Source organism: Cryptomeria japonica, chromosome 2, assembly GCF_030272615.1.
Source record: "Cryptomeria japonica chromosome 2, Sugi_1.0, whole genome shotgun sequence".
Classification (NCBI taxonomy): Eukaryota; Viridiplantae; Streptophyta; class Pinopsida; order Cupressales; family Cupressaceae; genus Cryptomeria; species Cryptomeria japonica.
In genome coordinates, this window is record NC_081406.1 from 52052195 (window position 1) to 52071770 (window position 19576).

Sequence of the window (19576 nt, forward strand, 5' to 3'; positions counted from 1 at the left end):
ATTTATAAAAAAAATGTAGAAAAAAAAACCAAAAATTTAAAAAACGTACCTCTTTTGAAGAAATCTTCCTCTACAATCTCTTTGGCAATAAACAAACTCTTGCAAATGCATAGGGATAGCACAACCAGCTTGAAATGTTCAACCATCGATCTTCAACTCTATTTGTGCAATGGCAAGCAAGAAAAATAAGTTTAGTAATGGAGGATAATATTTCTGTTTTTCATTCACAAATGAAAAATGAGTTTGTTTTTGCCTTTTGGAAGTTTCCTATGCCACTTTTTAGGGTTTGAGGGGTGAATTGTACTTTCTAGTGTAAAAAAAGTAAAAAAAAAATGGTAAAATCCGTTGATTTGGCATGAGTACCTGCCGAATTTGCCCCGGGTTTGCCCAAGGCGAACTTGCAGACATTATGCAAGATCTTGCTTGGATTGTTAGGCAAGCTGGATCAGGATCTGCACCCAGGCTGGACCGGACCGAGACCTGGAAGCTACAGGCAGAAAACTGGTAATTTGGATTTTCCTCAATGAAGAACAAGCCATAGCAGATTGAGAGCACATGATAATGGAGTGGATGTTTTAGTTGGCATATAAGTCCCTCATTGAGGGCCGCAATACAACAAGCATATCCAGATAACATGGAATAAATTATGGGACAACAAGACTCAGACAAAGTTCGATGCTTACATGTGACTGCAAAAGAAAATATTAATGATTGAGGTGTTGTGCAAAAAGGCTAGGAAAGTCCACCTATTTTCAGTGCAAGCAAACAAAAGTAATGCCATCATTTAGCCACGTCATGACATATTACCAAATAAATATGGGGGCATACATAAATTGGTATGAGATAAGAGGAAGCCAACCATCCTTAAGAATCAGCCAAAAGTTAGGTTTGGTTCGAACACATGTATTTGTGGTACAAATTACTCCTTTCTTATCACGTTTGAACATCTTGTGGAATGATAGCACAAAATTTCAACAATGGGCCAGTAGACAACATGGTTGGCTTGACTTGAGCTCAAGTTTAAAAGCACGGTGCTTGTTCATAAAAGGAAACACCCTTTGGTTTTACTAATCAGTTAAACTCTTGGGTATGCATTTCCATGGCAGATAGTGCTTGCCTGTTAACTTTTCTCTACCTAGATTCACTGTACAGTGTACAGATAGGATTTCCCAGTCCCTACCTCCACACCCTTAGTGCAAGCTCAATTTTGATTAGGCCAACAGTGAACCTGAGAAGGGCAGGCATAGATGGAACAATTACGGACGACAAGGAACTAGTTGTAAAAGATTATATGGCAAATATAGCCAAGGAGACAAACAATATTCCAAGGCTTGTAAGATGTACAAGGTCTAGAATTTGGATTAGGAGATTGAGAACCCTCTCATGTTGTAGGGGAATTTAAAAGTCATAATAAACATATTTAGCTGGACCAAAGTTACATCACCAAATCAGGGTGGTAGCCAGAAAATTTAATGGGATTCATACTTGTAGAAACCAAACACTTGGCAAAATTCAGGTTGGCATTCATTTCATGAAAGGCAAATGGCAGCACCCGTTGGCATATTATGGATTTGGAGAGTATTCTAATTGATGACATGTCCATTATCTTCATCATCTTTTATATTGATCTACGAATGCAATTACCATTACAATATTAAATCAAGAAACTATTGAGTCTCTCAGTGTTTGGACTTTTGGCATCGTTAGGTTTCCAAGATTCTGTTTCATGGTGATTAAAAATCACAATGAAATTACTGATACACAATACCCCAATAGACCAAGATCTGAAATAAGACCAAGGTACAGAAGGAACTTTGCTTAGGAGTAGCTTGAAGATTGAGATATTTGGATGAAACAACAGGACAAAAAAGATATCTTGCATAATTTCTGGGGAGAACAGAAGATTTGGAGACTTGTTGCAGTTGGCGCTCTCCAATGGTCTCATGCAATTTACTCTTTAACAAGTTGACGTTACAAAACCCTGCAGTCATGCCTACAGGTCAAAGTTTTGTCATTTCACAGTGGAAATGAGCTTGAAAGTGGGCTTGAACATGTAAATAAGGGAAAGTTTGTGCTGGCCATGTCTTTACCTACGGTCAGCCTTGTAACTTCCTATATAACTATGTACTTCTATACAGCAGCAATAGGCTTCCCACAAAACCGTATACCTGCTGGTGCATGATTAAAAATCTACAAAGGATCCATAGTGCTAATAATTTTACATACACCACCTTAGATATTTTCTAAAACACATAGATGAAATGCGGAGGCAGATTAAGGAACTCCCATCTGAGATTCAAAGGCTTCAAGAAGATCATGTGAAACTGCTGGAGTAAATCTCCAACATGGTCACCAAGAATGACAAATAAGCTAGAGTTCTCAATTCTGCACCAAACAATTAGTGGTGGGTCCAGATGCAACCCGTTTAACACAGGACTTTCACATTAGAAATTCCCTGCTAGAACGCTTATGGCTTGTGGAGCAAACCATTCATGCATCTGTCATAGTAATAAATGATGGCTGTAAAGTGGAAAATTGAACCCTAGTGACTCCCCACCTAAGAGAGAGAAAGGAAGTCACTAGGATGATTTTCGCTTGGAGGAACTTTACATTCAAAAGAGAGGCTTGAATCCACTAGATCCAAATCCATGGGAAACAAGGATGTGAATTCCAAGTGGATTGCAAGGGTTGAAGTGTGATTTTGCCCTCTTTTGTAAATGGGAAAGTTGACTTGTTGACTATGCGGTAAAGGGAGATAAAATGAGTGAAATGAGGAGCTACCGGTTTTGGATTGCGTTGTAATTTCGGATCTGAGATATTCAGACTGATACGGATCTGCCCTGTAAATTTGGAGAAAAGTCGTTGAGACTGTGTTGAAAGTGCACACGGTCCTCCGAAAAACCCGTGAAACGAAAAGGATTTTTCCACCTCTGCAAATGGAGTCCAAATCTGAAAATACAGCCGCGCACACCTGCAACCTACACACCGAAAATAAGAGAAGAAGGGTTGTGGATAGGGGTTTGCCTCAGTCAAACCCCGGTTGAGGAATCAACCTTGAAGGAAAGTAATTGCAAATGCTTGAATGTAGATAATGGAAATGTATACCTTGTAGATCTGCAATTTGTTGATGATGATTGCTTTGCTTCTTGAATGAAATCGCAAGTGTCGCATGAAATGGCATGTAACATGACAAAACCCTAACACACACACATGCTTGCAAATGAATGTTGTGTAATGTTGTTCCAAGGGATGAATGAAGAAGAGTGCTTGAATGCTTATGATGATAATGGACGTTGCCTAGCTTGAACTTCGCCTCTTTGTGTATATTTGCTCATTCATGTATTTTTATGTATGTATATGCAAATGAGAAGACTAACTCCCTTTTATACATGCCCAGGAGAATTAAATTTCATCCGTCAAAGGCTGACAAAGAGAGATTGAAACCCCCGAAGAGAAAATTAAGCAAAAGGGGCCAGAGGGACCCATCTTAGGGCCTCCCTAAGAGGGAGGACATGGGCGCCACACCCTTGTCTTGCCCTATCTTGGGGCCCTGACAGGGTCTAAAGGCAGAAACAGGGCTCAAACAAGGAGGGGTTCAAGGTGAAAGTGTAGTGAGAGGTCTCAATTGGGAAGGAAGATGCCGCCGCCAAGGTGAGGACCTCAAATGTGGTTAAAATTGCCAGGGTCGCAATTTTATGACACTACATTTAGCCCCCACTTTAGCGGGAGTATGGCTTACGCCAATACTGCTGGTAAAGTAGAAGAAAGAGAGATGAAGATGAGAGATGCAGAGCAATACCACAAGGAGTATAAGACGTCACTAATCTTGAGGAACAAAAGCCCCCAATCTTAGGATCTTAACTCACTCAAACATATGCATGAGCACACAAAAACAAAAAAGGAACAAGGCAAACCAAAAACAAGACCAAACACAAAATAAAAAAGACAAGACACAAGACCACAAACCAATTAGCTGGAAAGACCTCGATACTCAGATGTCTCAACAACTAATTGAGACACAAGGACAAATGCCATCACATAAACACAAACGATCACATAAAAGAGCAAAGCTAACATCATCCATGAACCATCAATAGTAAAACTATGGGTTCATAAGAGGAAGGAGAGAGAGGACATGAATACACACTTTGGTGATCCATGAGAAGAAAGGCGAACAAGAGAGAAACCATGGACACCTTGCCCCTAAAACTAGGTGATCCATGGAGAGGACATGGAAATCTAACCCCCAGAGTGTGTTTGGGTGATCCATGTAAGGGAGGAGAGTGAGAACACCGTTAGTTCCACCCAACCTCAAGCGTGCGTGTGTGCAAGTGAGGTTCGAAGCCCCTCGTAGGAGTCTATGCCTGAGTATGCTACAACTTGTATAAGATGTATAGTACAAATGTCAAGAAAGGCGTGACATCTTGCTCTAAGAGTCTGTGCTTTGGTTTCGAGAATAATTACCTTGTATAAGAGAAAAGTTGCGTCACCTCGCTCTAAGAGTCCGTGCTCTGGTTCCAAGAATGACCCACTATACAAGAAAAGAAGTGAAGACATCTCGCTCTAAGAGTCTGTGCTCTGGTTCCGAGAATGACCTACTGTACAAGAGAAAAGTGATGACATCTTGCTTTAAGAGGCTGCCCTCTGGTTCCAAGAATGTCCCATTGTACAATGCACGAGAGAAGTATAGTACAAAGGAGCGGTGTGGGTGCCCCCCCCTTAAGATGTCAACATAGGTTGATGTTGATATCTTAAGGAAAGTAGAAAAAGGATACCTACCTTCATCACAAAGAAGATATCCGTTATGCAACAATGTCATAAATCCAATCGAGAGAGGGAGTACTCTTCAAGCAAGGATAGGATAGTTGAAAATAGATATCTTGCTGTAAGTGTAAAGGAGACCCTTGGAGAGAAGAGATCTTTGTTCGAAAGACATCTCCCTCCAAGGGGAGTTGTCTTGGACAAATATAACATCTTCTAGAACAAAGAAAAGGAGAGAACAAGAATGCAATCCTTCCTCCTATTCCTAGGTGAAAGGGATTCTTGATGAGGGATGACTCACTTTTAGCCCCAAGAGGGATGGGTAAATTTATCATAGATGTACATTACCAAGTGTGAAAGAGGTTGTAGTCAAGGACTTACACCTCTTGTATGAGAGAGAACCCTTGAGCAAACCACCAACAATTTCGCACAAGGAATGACATCAAGTAATATAACTCACACTATCCACACAATAGAGCAAAGTGGATCCCTAGAGAAAGAGAGAGAGAGAGGGATCATTGCCCCCCAAGTGTAGGGACAATTAGAAGAATTTACACAATCTTCTAGAGATAGATTAAACATAATCAAATGCACAATGTGCTTTCATGAATGCATGGAAGGAAAGACATTAGTATATGTAAAATACATGTCTCAAGAAGTGGTAATCTTCGAAAGGAAGAGAGAAAAAGTGTCATAAATTCCCCAAGGGGGATTAATCTTAAAAGCATACCATTGTAAGAAATGATAATCACATATGAAAAATACAGCCCCCAAAGGAAACAATGATACACGAGATAAAAAGAAGGAAAAAGGGAGTGAAAATCCTTGCCCCCCAAGTGAGGAAGACAAGGAGAAACATTATACATCCTTTGATGGTGATTATTTTCAAGCGATATACCTTCCTAATGGAACAAATCCTCTCAAGGAAGGGATACGTACTTCTCAAGAGATCATTCCATGCTAAGGGGCATATCATACTTGCGAATAATCGAGACCATAGAAGAGGTAAGTTTTCCAAGAGAATGAAGGAAAGAGAAGAAGTGCACTACTTATTAAAGAAACTCCTCTCAAGCGTAGAGGAAAACCAAAGGACAATTAGATGCTTGCATAAGAATAACCCTATGCAAGAAAGGAGATCTAGTAATGAATAATGCACGAAGAAGAGATAAATATATAGAAAGAAAGAGGAAAATGAATTTCATGTTGCTGCCCCAAAGTATGTAAATGTGAAACAACACCACCACAAATGATAAAAAGCCCCCAACTAAGTTGACTATTTATGCAATAGGGTGAGGAGCAACATAAAGAGAAAAGAAGTGCTAAGGCACTATTTTGATGTCAAGGAAGACAACTAGATCTATTGTAAGAAAAATTCGTGCAAGATCATATTGCTTTTGAACAAATTTCTTAAATGCATAACATTTCCCTAGAGAATGTGAAATATAAATCATGAAAAATGCAATATTCAATACCTTTCACTTGCTTAAGATTCTTGTTCTTCTTTTGAGGAGGAAAGGAAATGCTCCTATCATATTTCAATCTCCAACAGATTCTTGTAGCTAGTCCTTCAGGATGATAAATATCATCTTGACATGAAAGATTGTTAGAAGAAGAAGGATTATTATCCACAACTCTAATTTTGCCACTGTCTATGCCATCTTGAATAGATTTTTGAAAATTAGGGCAATCATCAGCATTATGGTCATGGGTTTGATGAAATGAACAAAAAGGACGTTTTGAAGAAGAAGCATTCTTGCGGGCTCTTTTGATTTGTTGTCTTTGAAGATAATTTTTGAAGTGTTGGAGCCTAAGGAATTCATCCATAGAGAGAGGAGCATCATTTCCTAAGCCTTTTGTAGTAGTTTGTGTAGGAGGGTTTATAGGGACACGAATTCCTTGCTCAAATTTCCCAATTCCTTGTCCTTTAATGTAAAGTTATTTCAATTTCAATTAAAGAACAAGTTATGAACTATGTATGCTATATATGGATATGAGGAATTATGTCAATGTCTAATAATTCTGATTTTTATCTGTAGGACTGAAGGAGAGAGATCATTTAATATTTTCTATGTCTTCTCCAAATGAATTCAATTGGCATATATATCATTTAGGCAACCGGTCAATTGGTGTATTGACCGGTCATGCCTTTTAGGCATGACCGATCAATGCACCCATTGATCGGTGCCTTCACATTTATACCATTAACACAATACTGATTATCGGTTCAATAACCCCCGATAGCATATTGTAATATCATAATATAATGACTGATCTATTTAATGAATCGTTTCAGATAAACATCGATGATTCAAAGTGCACGATGAATATAATCCAACCGGTGCATTTGTTAACCAATGTTTAATGCCAAATGAAGCGGTGTATTCATTAAACCCGATAACAAATATGCTCGATATAATTAAGCCCGATAACAGATGTGAATCGGTGCCAATGTTTATGCATCCGATAGCAAGTATGTATCGGTTAATTTAATCCGATAACTTAATGATAAGCAATGTTTGTACAATCCGATAATCATATGTAATATAAATCAGACATGAAGCACTTAGATGAATAACAGAACAGGAAGGTTAGGAAGATCTTATCTTGCATAAGCTACCATGCATTAACACTCCCTCTTAGCTTTGGAAGATAGATAAGGCAACCTGCATCACATTTCCTTTTCATAACTAAGATAATGTTAGTCAGCAAAAATCATTTATACATGAGAAGTACCATCAAGACATATGATACAAAATAGAAGAACATCACTTGAGCATGTGACAAAGTATTATTTTAACATGTGATAAAAGTAAGAGAATCATCACCTGATCATGTGAGAAATCACCAAAAACATTTGATCTGTAAGATTCATCAAGATATCACCTAACACATGATATCAGTATTGCCTAACACGCAATACTTAAGGATAAGTCTATGAGAAAGGTTAGTTTTTCATCATATCCAAGTTGTGATAAGTGCAATAACATTTATAAATGTTTATCACAACATAGTCATGGCACATCCATGACTTACCAGAGATCCAACATGATCAATGGTTGAGATATCACCTACAAGTGATATCAGTATTGCCCAACATGCAACACAAGGATAACCATATGAGAAGTGCTAAGTTCTCATCATATCCAAGTTGTGATAATGCAATAACATTTGCACAAATGTTGTATCACAATATAGTCATGGCACATCCATGACTTACCAGTGATCCAACATGATTACTGGTTTGACTATCATAAGATCGTCACCTTATGATGTCTACATACAAGTGTTCAGTATCTGAGAGATCGTCACCTCTTAGATATCAACACAGGTGGCAAAAAGCCAAGAGATAGTCCAAACATGACAAAGAAGTTTACACCTTAAACATCTTAAATATATGTAAGTATAGATTACAAAGCAGATTATCTTTCTATCATACCTAAACCCTTTCTGAAGTGATCAACCTTCACTCTGGAAAGTGGTTTGGTCAGAATATCTGCAGTCTGATCTCCTGTACACACATATTCTAACTTTATCACATTCCTGTCAACCATATCTCGTACATAGTGATATGGAATCTCAATATGTTTGGACCTGTCATGAAATACTGGATTTACAAAAAGTTTTATACAGCTTTGATTATCACACTGAATGACTGTAGGTTTCATAGGTTCTCCAAATAATCCCACGAGCAATTTCCTTAGCCATACTGCTTCTCGGGCAGCCATTGAAGCTGCAATATATTCAGCCTCTGTGGAACTCTGAGCTACTGAAGATTGTTTTCTGCTGATCCAGGATATCATGGCTGACCCTAAACTGAAGCAGCACCCTGAAGTGCTCTTTCTGTCAGTCACACTGCCAGCCCAATCTGAATCTGTAAATCCATGTAGATCTATGTCAACCTTTTCATATTTAAGACCAAGCTTTAGGGTACCTTGTAGATATCTCATTATATGCTTTACTGCAACCAGGTGTATCTCCTTAGGTTCACACATGAACTGACTTAAGACATTAATAGCATAGGAGATATCTGGCCTTGTATTTACTAGATACATCAGGGACCCAATCATCTGCCTGTATTGAGTGAGGTCAGTAGGTCTTGATTCTACTGCTGCTTCTTTAAGTTTATGGAAGTTGGTTTCCATAGGAGAGGTCATGGGTTTGCAGTTTAGCATTCCAAATCTTGTCAATATGTCCAAGGTGTACTTCCCTTGGTTCAGTACAATATTATCAGAATTTTGCCATACTTCCAATCCTAGGAAGTAATGAAGAAGCCCCAAGTCTTTCATATCGAATTCTGTGGATAGATCTTTCTTGCATTGATCTATTAGGTGATCATCTCCTGTAATTAATAAGTCATCAACATATAAAATTAATATTAACATATCACCTTTATTTCTTTTGAGGTAGAGATTAGGATCTGCATTATTCTTAGAGAAACCCAGCTTTGAGAGATAGGTGTCAATTCTTTCATACCAAACTCTGGGAGCCTGTTTGAGCCCATAAAGAGCTTTCTTGAGTCTACACACATGAGACTTTGCATCATGAATTTCAAACCCTTCAGGTTGCTCTAAGTAGACTTCTTCCACGATCTCGCCATTTAGGAATGTTGTCTTAACATCCATTTGATGTACCTTCCACCCCTTTGCTGCTGCAATGGCTAGGACAACTCTTACTGATGTGTACCTGGCAATAGGTGCAAATGTTTCTTCGTAATCTATTCCTTCCTTCTGTGAGAACCCTCTAGCTACAAATCCGGCCTTGTGTTTTTCAATACTGCCATTTGCAACATGCTTGATTTTAAACAACCATTTAGAAGACACGACAGACTTCTTGGTTGGCCTAGGAACAATCTCCCAAACATCATTCTTCATAATGGACTGATATTCTTCAGTCATGGCATCTATCCATACTTGATGTTTGAGTGCATCTGAAACATTGTTAGGTTCAGCTTTAGAGAGATCATTCATAAGTGCAACATAGTTGATGAATTTATTAGGCCTCTTGCTTTCCCTGAAGGTTCCTGAAGGAGCAGCAAACTTCTGAGCTTCTGCTATAGTTTTTGTGGCCCATAGTGGTCTTTTCTTGCGATTATCTATAGGTGGGTCTTGTGTTTCACTTATAGTTTCCTCAAGATACTCCCTTTGAAGCTCAGGAGTAGGTTCTTCTTCTAGGTTAGGAGTAGGATTATGAATTTCAGGTTCTATTGTATTTTGGGCCCTTTTGAAGGCTAAGTCTTCTTCGAAGATTACATCCCTACTGAGTTCAATATTTCTTTGCCCTTGTACATAGATTCTGTAGGCTTTAGAAGTTTCACTGTATCCTACAAGTATTCCCCTTTTTCCAGAGGGTTCTAGTTTTAGTCTTTTCTCTTTAGGTACATGAATATAGACCGGACACCCAAATATCCTAAGATGGCTGATATCTGGTTTTTACTTGGTAAAGACTTCCTCAGGAGTTTTATCTTCAAGGTGTGAATGAGGACATCTATTTTGTATATACACAGCAGTGTTAGTTGCTTCTGCCCAAAGGTTCAAGTTTAGATTTTGATCTAGTATCATGGCTTTGGTAGCTTCTACTATGGTCCTATTTTTCCTTTCAGCTACTCCATTTTGTTGTGGATTATAAGGTATTGTCAACTCCCTCTTAATCCCAGAATTTCTACAAAAGTCTTTAAATAGTTCTGATGTGTATTCCCCCCCATTTTCAGGTCTTAAGGTTTTAATTTTGTTTTCAGAGAGATTTTTTGTTAATGTTTTAAACTCTTTGAACCTATTTAGGATCTCTTCTGATTCTTTACATTTCAGAAAGTAGATCCACGTCTTCCTAGAGTAGTCATCAACAAAAATTACATAGTACAAAAACCCCCTAGCGAGGGTACGGACATAGGTCCACATACATCAGAATGAATTAACTCCAAAACTTTGCTAGTTTTCCTAGTACTATTCTGAAATGCATTTTTGGTATTTTTACTTAAGGCACACCCTTTGCATGCCTCTGAATGATATTGCTTCAACTTAGGTAGACCTCTGACAAGGTTTCCCATGGTTGACAAAGCTGTATAATTCAGATGGCCTAATCTCTTGTGCCATACTTCATTTGCATTAGTTGCTTCATGGATCAATGCTAGATTGGGCTCTGTACATAGCTCATACAAATAGCCTTGTCTTCGACCAATGACCTTAGTGTCTTTGATGGAGGATCTCTTTGGCCAAGCCAACACCTTGTTTTCCATGAAGGTCACTCTGTATCCTTGATCTTCTAGTGCTGATATGGAGATTAGATTTCTTTTGATGCCTGGAACATATAGTACTTCTTCAAGTCGTAGTGACATGCTTGACTTCAGTTTGATGGTGCAAGTTCCAATTCCTCTGACTGGATGTGAAGAATCGTCTCCGATGGTTACTTTCTCATCATCTTTCTCTATCATGGAGTCTAGTATTTCTCTAAAGCCGGTGATGTGTCTAGATGAACCACTGTCGATCACCCATGAGTTAGATTTGTTTGAAGTATGGCTTGTAAGTGCTGAGTAGAGGACATAGTTCTCGGAGTCATTTTCTTTTCTAGATTTCTTCACTTTTGCAAATGTGGCTTGCTTCCCTCTCTCCGGACAGTTTGCAACATAGTGTCCGAATTTGTCACACCTATAACATTGAACATGTGATAGGTCTTTCTTAGAAGTGTTCTTGCCTTGTTTAGCTTTTCTTTTCTTGAATTACTTCTTTTTGTACTTTTTATTGATGTTTGTATTTAGGACTTGCAAGTCTTCATCTATATTCTTCTGTTTTATTCCTACCTTGTTCAATCAGGATTCTTCTTGTAGACAGTCATCTCTTAGTCTTTTAAACTTAGGATATTTGGACCTTGCACTGATGCCTTGGACGAATGTGCTCCATCCACTAGGCAACCCATCTAAAGCAATGAGTGTTAGTTCTTTGCCTCGGATCTCGTAGTCCAGAGTTGCAAGTTCATCTTTTAGAACTGATATCCGCATGAAGTAGGCGTTGATTGTCTCCCCATTTTTCATGGTGATATGATTTATTTCTCGTTTTAGTGCTAGAGTACGACTTGCATTTGATATCTCAAATGTCTTTTCAAGTGCCTTGAACATTTTATAAGCCGTCTCCTGCTTTCTAATGATGGGCATTATATTATTTCTTACCCCATCCACTATTATTTTAATAGCCTTATCATTTCCCTCGATCCATGTGGATTTCTCGGTTTCATCTTCTGGTAGTGTACTTTCAGTTTGGACATATGAATCAACTTTGTTTTCTCTTAAAATCATTTTGATTCTAAACTTCCAAGTTGAAAAATCTTTGCTACCTCCGAGTCTATCTTCGAATCTGATAGCGTTGGCCATTATGGAAATGTGATGTAGTTTGTAACTTAGCCCTTGAATTTTATCAAAATTGAATAGCCTAAGGTTCGATTACCTTGGCTCTGATACCATGTAAAGTTATTTCAATTTCAATTAAAGAACAAGTTATGAACTATGTATGCTATATATGGATATGAGGAATTATGTCAATGTCTAATAATTCTGATTTTTATCTGCAGGACTGAAGGAGAGAGATCATTTAATATTTTTTATGTCTTCTCCAAATGAATTCAATTGGCATATATATCATTTAGGCAACCGGTCAATTGGTGTATTGACCGGTCATAGGCATGACCGATCAATGCACGCATTGATCGGTGCCTTTACATTTATACCGTTAACACAATACTGATTATCGGTTCAAAAACCCCCGATAGCATATTGTAATATCATAATATAATGACTGATCTATTTAATGAATCGTTCCAGATAAACATCGATGATTCAAAGTGCACGATGAATATAATCCAACCGGTGCATTTGTTAACCAATGTTTAATGCCAAATGAAGCGGTGTATTCATTAAACCCGATAACAAATATGCTCGATATAATTAAGCCCGATAACAGATGTGAATCGGTGCCAATGTTTATGCATCCGATAGCAAGTATGTATCGGCTAATTTAACCCGATAACTTAATGATAAGCAATGTTTGTACAATCCGATAATCATATGTAATATAAATCAGAGATGGAGCATGTAAATGAATAACAGAACAGGAAGGTTAGGAAGATCTTATCTTGCATAAGCTACCATGCATTAACATTTAAAACCTTGTTTTGTTATTATATGAAATCCACGACTATAAGAATGTTGCAATTGACTAGATGGAGGAATAGGATCATGAATTTATTTGAAATCTGATGTGTAAGGGGGAAGAAAAGGATTTGTAGATGAAGGAGTATCATGTGAAATGACAATCTCCTTTCCTTTATCACACTTATCCTGGGAGATTGGGGATGAACATCTTCATCATCTAGAAGCTCATTTTTAGTTATTTCTATGTGAGGGAAAAGATCATGAATGACATTATCCTCCCTACATATACTTTGATGTTGAAGATAGGTCTTAGGAGAATAAGGAGGATCTAAAGATGTAAGAATGTTAATGGTTTGATTTTTTCCCCCTTGCTCAAGGGTATGTGTAGAAGAAGATGGGTCCTTGTCGCTTTCCAATGCCTGCTCTTTTTTAAAGAGATCATTGGTTAAAGCATTAAGTCTCATCTTATCCACAAAGATACCCTAGGAGAGGTACAAGGGTTAGAATCTCTAGGTTTAGGGTCTACAAAAGCTTTGAGGTGATCAACATAGAAAATGCATTTCGTTAATAACATCACCATAATGCAACATAAATGATACATGAAAGCTTTGAGATCTAATTGAAAAGGGAAAATTTTTGAAATCCTAACAACACGATATGACCAAGTGCTATGAATGAAGAGAAGTAACATGGAATGAAAGAAACTCTTATCCAACACATGATTGTAGTAAATATATGCGAAAAACAATGTAATCATATGCGAAAGAGCAAGTAAATCCAATTTATTAATTGCGATTGAAAGTCTCTTAATTAAAATCTTAGTTTGCTGGAAAAGAAGATCTAAAATTAGGACCTTTTTATGAAAATTAATTCAAAAGATGAAAGTGGTGAAATTTGAATTTGTTTTCGACTTTAGGAGGTGTTAAAATTTATAAAGTACGCCAATTTTCTGGATTTGAGTAGAAAAATACAATCAATTTTGTCTCCTGAAATTTCGGAAAAAAGCCAGGGACCGTGTTGAAAGTGCACACGGTCCGACCAACTTTTTTCGAAATTTTCAGGGATGATAGATAATATGATTTTATTGCAGGATCCAAAAAAATAGCCGATTTGGAGATATGTCTATATCAGTCAAATAAGTAGTCAGGTCGAAAATAGAAGGATCTTAAAAATTAGGGTTTTACTTTTTAACCATTGAATTTTCAGAATACAAAGACAGATTTGAATTGCAATTTTGAAATAGAAATCAGATCTGAAACAAGCAATTAAAATTTTACACTTCACTAGATTAATTTTGTCAAAATGAAAAATTATGGTTTTTATGCAATTAACCTCTAAAATTTGCAAATAGATCAAACTTGGAAATGAAAATTTGAAATTCAAATTGCACTTAATCAGATCTAATAATGGGAAATCAGAATTAATGTGTAAGAAGTTGGGTTCACCAAAATGTAAAGTGGAAAATTGAACCCTTGTGACTCCCCACCTAAGAGAGAGAAAGGAACTCACTAGGATGATTTTCGCTTGGAAGAACTTTACATTCAAAAGAGGGGCTTGAATCCACTAGATCCAAATCCAAGGGAAACAAGGATGTGAATTCCAAGTAGATTTCAAGGGTTGAAGTGTGATTTTGCCTTCTTTTGTAAGTGGGAAAGTTGACTTGTTGACTATGCGGGAAAGGGAGATAAAATGAGTGAAATGAGGAGCTACCGGTTTTGGATCGCACTGTAACTTCGGATCTTAGATATTTAGACTGATACGGATCTGCCCTGTAAATTTGGAGAAAAGTCGTCGGGACCGTGTTGAAAGTGCACACTGTCCTCCGAAAAATCTGCGAAACGAAAAGGGTTTTTCTGCCTTTGCAAATGGAGTCCAAATCTGAAAGTACAGCCGCACACTTGCAACCTACACACATAAAAGAAGAGAAGAAAGGTTGTGGATAGGGGTTTGCCGAGGTTTGCCTTAGTCAAACCCCGGTTGAGAAATCAACCTTGAAGGAAAGTAATTGCAAATGCTTGAATGTAGATAATGGAATTGTATACCTTGTAGATCTGCAATTTGTTGATGATGATTGCTTTGCTTCTTGAATGAAATCGCAAGTGTCGCATGAAATGGCATGTAATATGACAAAACCCTAACACACACACATGCTTGCAAATGAATGTTGTAATGTTGCTCCAAGGGATGAATGAAGAAGACTTGAGTGCTTGAATGCTTGATGATGATAATGGAGGTTGCCTAGCTTAAACTTCGCCTCTTTGTGTATATTTTCTCATTCATGTATTTTTATGTATGTATATGCAAATGAGAAGGCTAATTCCCTTTTATACATGCCTAGGAGAATTAATTTTCATCCGTCAAAGGCTGACAAAGAGAGATTGAAACCCCCGAAGAGCAAATTAAGCAAAAGGGTCGGAGGGACCCATCTTAGGGCCTTTCTAAGAGGAAGGACAAGGGCGCCCTGTCCTCCCCTATCTTGGGGCCCGGATAGGGTCTAAAGGCAGAAACATGACTCAAATAGGGAGGGGTTCAAGATGAAAGTGTAGCGAGAGGTCTCAGTTGGGAAGGAAGATGCCGCTGCCAAGGTGAGGACCTCAAATGTGGTTAAAATTGCTAGGGTCGTTGTTAATGCATGATAGCCTCGGTAAGATAAATGATTGAATGAGAGATAAATGAAGTCTCTCATTCAAACATTTATTATTGTGAGGGGCACGATCAAGTGATGTCTTGATCGGCCATGTCCAAAAGACATGGACGGTCAAGGCATCGCTTGACCGTACCCAGCCCACTACATATACCAAATGAAATGTGTGAGAATGGACATTGAAATAAAAATGCTTCTCCTCTCCTGCAACATAAAAGAAGAAAATCAAATTTATACAACAATTCAGTGATAGATAATACATAGAACAAGATAAATTTTAATTCTGGTCCACAAAATTAACATGGTATCAGAGCCAGGTTTCCTTCTATAAAGCCTAACCGCCTGAAGGAAGATCCGATTAAGATCAGATTGATATCTCCTTGAAAGTCTTGAATATGGCCACATTGCAAGAACTTGTCCTCTCAAACTTAAACTACAAGCGTCCCTTGCTGAAGTCAGAAATTCAGATGTATGTTCAGAAAAATATGTTCTCTAGAAGAAACTCAAGATACCTTGTGATTGAGAGGGAGCTTACTAATCAAGATTGAGCACTTATGAGGTAAAAATTGTAAATATTGATTATTATTATTAATACTAATAATTATTTTATGGGCCCTGTGTAAATCATAAGGAAGTGACGACTTCCAAATGATTTCCACTTGTATTTTTGAGGTTATTGGAAGGTGACGATCTTACAATAACTCAAGATTGTGGATAGAATCGCCGACTGAGGCAATCCACGTAAAAGCTTGTGGATAGAATCGCCGACAGAGGCAATCCACACAAGAGCCCATGGATAGAATCGCCGACTGAGGCAATCCACGTAAGAGCTTGTGGATAGAATCGCCAACTGAGGCAATCCACGTGAGAGCTCATGGATAGAATCGCCGACTGAGGCAATCCACACAAGAGCTTGTGGATAGAATCACCGACTGAGGCAATCCACACAAGAGTTTGTGAATAGAATCGCCAACAGAGGCAATTCACATCTTGAAACTATGGTCCCAAGATAAGCATCATACGATTTATGAATATTGCTCCCAATACCTTTTACATTTATCTTACCTAGCTAAGAGGGAGTGTTAATGCATGATAGCCTCGGTAAGATAAATGATTGAATGAGAGATAAATGAAGTCTCTCATTCAAACATTTATTATCGTGAGGGGGCACGATCAAGTGATGTCTTGATCGGCCATGTCCAAAAGACATGGCCAGTCAAGGCATCACTTGACCGTACCCAGCCCACTACATATACCAAATGAAATGTGTGAGAATGGACATTGAAATAAAAATGCTTCTCCTCTCCTGCAACATAAAAGAAGACAATCAGATTTATACAACAATTCAGTGATAGATAATACATAGAACAAGATAAATTTGAATTCTGGTCCACAAAATTAACAGTCGCAATTTTATGACATTACAATGGCATGATAGATATAAGTTTAGCCATGTTCAGTCAGGTTGCTAGCTTTCTGCCTAGTCTCCAAAGCCTTGGATTTGGGCAAGGCTGAAACTCAAAAGAACAACCATCGCTAATTCCAAACCTGCTTTTTTGAGAATTGTTGTATGGATCTACTTTCCCTACATCTATCGTTTTATACTCATCTGTGCATATGGACTTTGTTGACAATTATGGTCATCATCCCAAGTGTAGTAAATGATTTTTTTTTTGCATCCAGCATTTGATTTTGCAAAAAGTTAATGGTCACGTTTCTAGCAATGGTAAATATCACTGGGAATGCTATTGCAACAAACTGATTACAGTGGCACCAAGGGAACAAACAATATGCCGACTTGAATGTTGGCAGTAATAAAGGCTGTTTAGTTTTTATTAAGGATATATAAGATATATGTGTAAAATTTCTTAGCATCCTTGTGCTGTACTATTTACCAAATTTCTGTCCGTCTTTGGAATTGATGTCTAGTCAATCTAAGGAACTCCACTATGGCCAGGCTCAGAATGTATGTGTTTTTTATATCATATTTTTATATCCATAGAAATGTTGCTTATAAAGAAATTTATTGTTACCGCATGATCAATTAAAATGAACTCATAGCTGAATTGGTCCCAAACAACAATTAATCAGGAAACTAAATAGGAAATTAAGGATAAAATATGGAAAGGATCTGCAATTCTAAGAACTGTATATTGCTAATGAAAAATGGGAAAGCAAGAATACTACCAAATTGTGATTCGTTGGAACAATGTGATTAATCGGAGATTTTACAAAGACTGGTAAGAACACATTGGAAATATTCAAAGACAAAAGAAAATTTATCAAATAAATTTGAGAGGTTTTTCTGTACTGGATGACTTGTATAATAGTATTGCAGCATTGCCATGAAATTGTATTGCGCTGAAGCAAACTCCCTCTATTGTTGTATGCTTTGCAGACAAGCTCTTTGAAGTTTTGATTTTCGTTTAAAAACTTATCATTTCATATGATTTTATAAGTAGAAAGTAAAGAAACTTGTATTTCAATTGATTGACTTTTTATGGCCCAAATGAACGCACATCTTCCTCATTTTGCTTTTTGAGCTCACGGATGATCCCTTAAAGCATTGCATTTTCTTATCACTTCAGGCATCGAACACTAATTGCTGAAACTTAAGTTGATTTTGATTGAACTTATTTATCAATATTCAGAAACAAGACATGTTCATTCTTGCCTTTTCTTTCATCCCTTTTCCATGTTATGTCTGCTATCAGGGTTAGGAATTGATGACTTTTCACATATTTTTTGTGTTATACCATAAATATTAAAATGCATAAAAACTGTTGACGGCCTCATCTTTGCAGCTTTGAAATATAAACAATGAACATCAATTTCATATGTCAAATACGTATATAATTTATACATAACATATGCAAAGACAAATTCTTCAACAAATTGTTGAATTAAGTGGTGACTACTCTTATTTTTATCAGTAATTAGAAGTGGTACAACTATATCTACAACTAAGGGCGATCCTCTGAAACAGCTCACTAAAAAATTGCTTGAGCTGACCGTCAAATTTAAAGCCTACCTGCTTTAATCTGCAGGAAGGCATGTACCTATGATTGTAACCTCTATATATGCATCCTTAAACATTCCAAGGTGGAATTGAGCTTATCTTTCTAAAGATATTAGTGCCTTGATTTGTCATTAAATGAACAAGTAAGTCTTTCTGCAGAATGAGATTAGAAAATTGGAAGTGAATACAAAGAAATAACTAAAATGGGCTTTATTTAAATGTAATTGAGGCACACCTTTAATGGTGACAAATGCTGGCTATTTGTGTGTGCAACAATAAGTGTTGATACCTTATTTTCTGCAGGAAAAGACTAGAAGCTTTGGAGCAGGGACTGGAAAAGAGGACGTCTGTAGAGGAAAGGAATATTCAAGAGCCACTAAGCAAAAAAATGTGGCGTTTTTGGCAATAACCAAACTTTCTTAGAATGAGAATCATGTGGCTCTAGCAAAAGTGAAAAAGTGGTTATGATGGAATCCATTACAAAGTTAAGGTACACTATCTCATGATCTAAATCACAAACTCCATTGCAAAGTTTAATGTAGACCAATATCTGTGGGAAAGGAGTAAAAGCTTCGGAGCAGCAAATAGACAAAAGTAGGATGAGGACGGAACATTCAAAGAATTACGTGGCAGGAAGGATGGTGTTATTTGCAGTAGTCAAACTTCCTCGGAATTGAGCTCAAATCTATCAGTACTGGTTGCTTATTTATCAATTCTTACATACAAAGCTTATTTATAAATATTTAATTCAATATCTCTTTGTTTATTCTTGCTCATTCCAGTCTATTTAGAAACACAAAAATATTAGAGTAAATCATCTGAGCTTACCTGTTTTATAATTAGATTTTTATTTTTAGCTCCTCTTTCATGATGTAGAAATTATATGAAAGAAGCCAGTCATATCCTCCCTGACTCTTATTCAGCATTAAGTAGGTCAGACAGAAATGTTTGGAAATGATTTATAATCTGGAGATTAAATTAACTGAGCTTAATCCAATTATATTTTTATTATGTG

At 37.3% G+C, this 19576-nt stretch overlaps 1 protein-coding gene across 3 annotated transcripts in view; it reads left to right on the forward strand.

Moving 5' to 3' along the window:
• LOC131046208 (uncharacterized) overlaps positions 1-19327 on the forward strand; it is a 95364-nt gene extending 76037 nt beyond the window's left edge. For all 3 annotated transcript variants that reach the window (XM_057979887.2, XM_057979888.2, XM_057979886.2), the window contains one exon: positions 18865-19327. In XM_057979887.2, the coding sequence (XP_057835870.2) occupies positions 18865-18970 (106 nt within the window). In that variant the 3' untranslated portion in view covers positions 18971-19327. The remainder of the gene's footprint in view (positions 1-18864) is intronic.
• Positions 19328-19576: the final 249 nt, after the last annotated feature.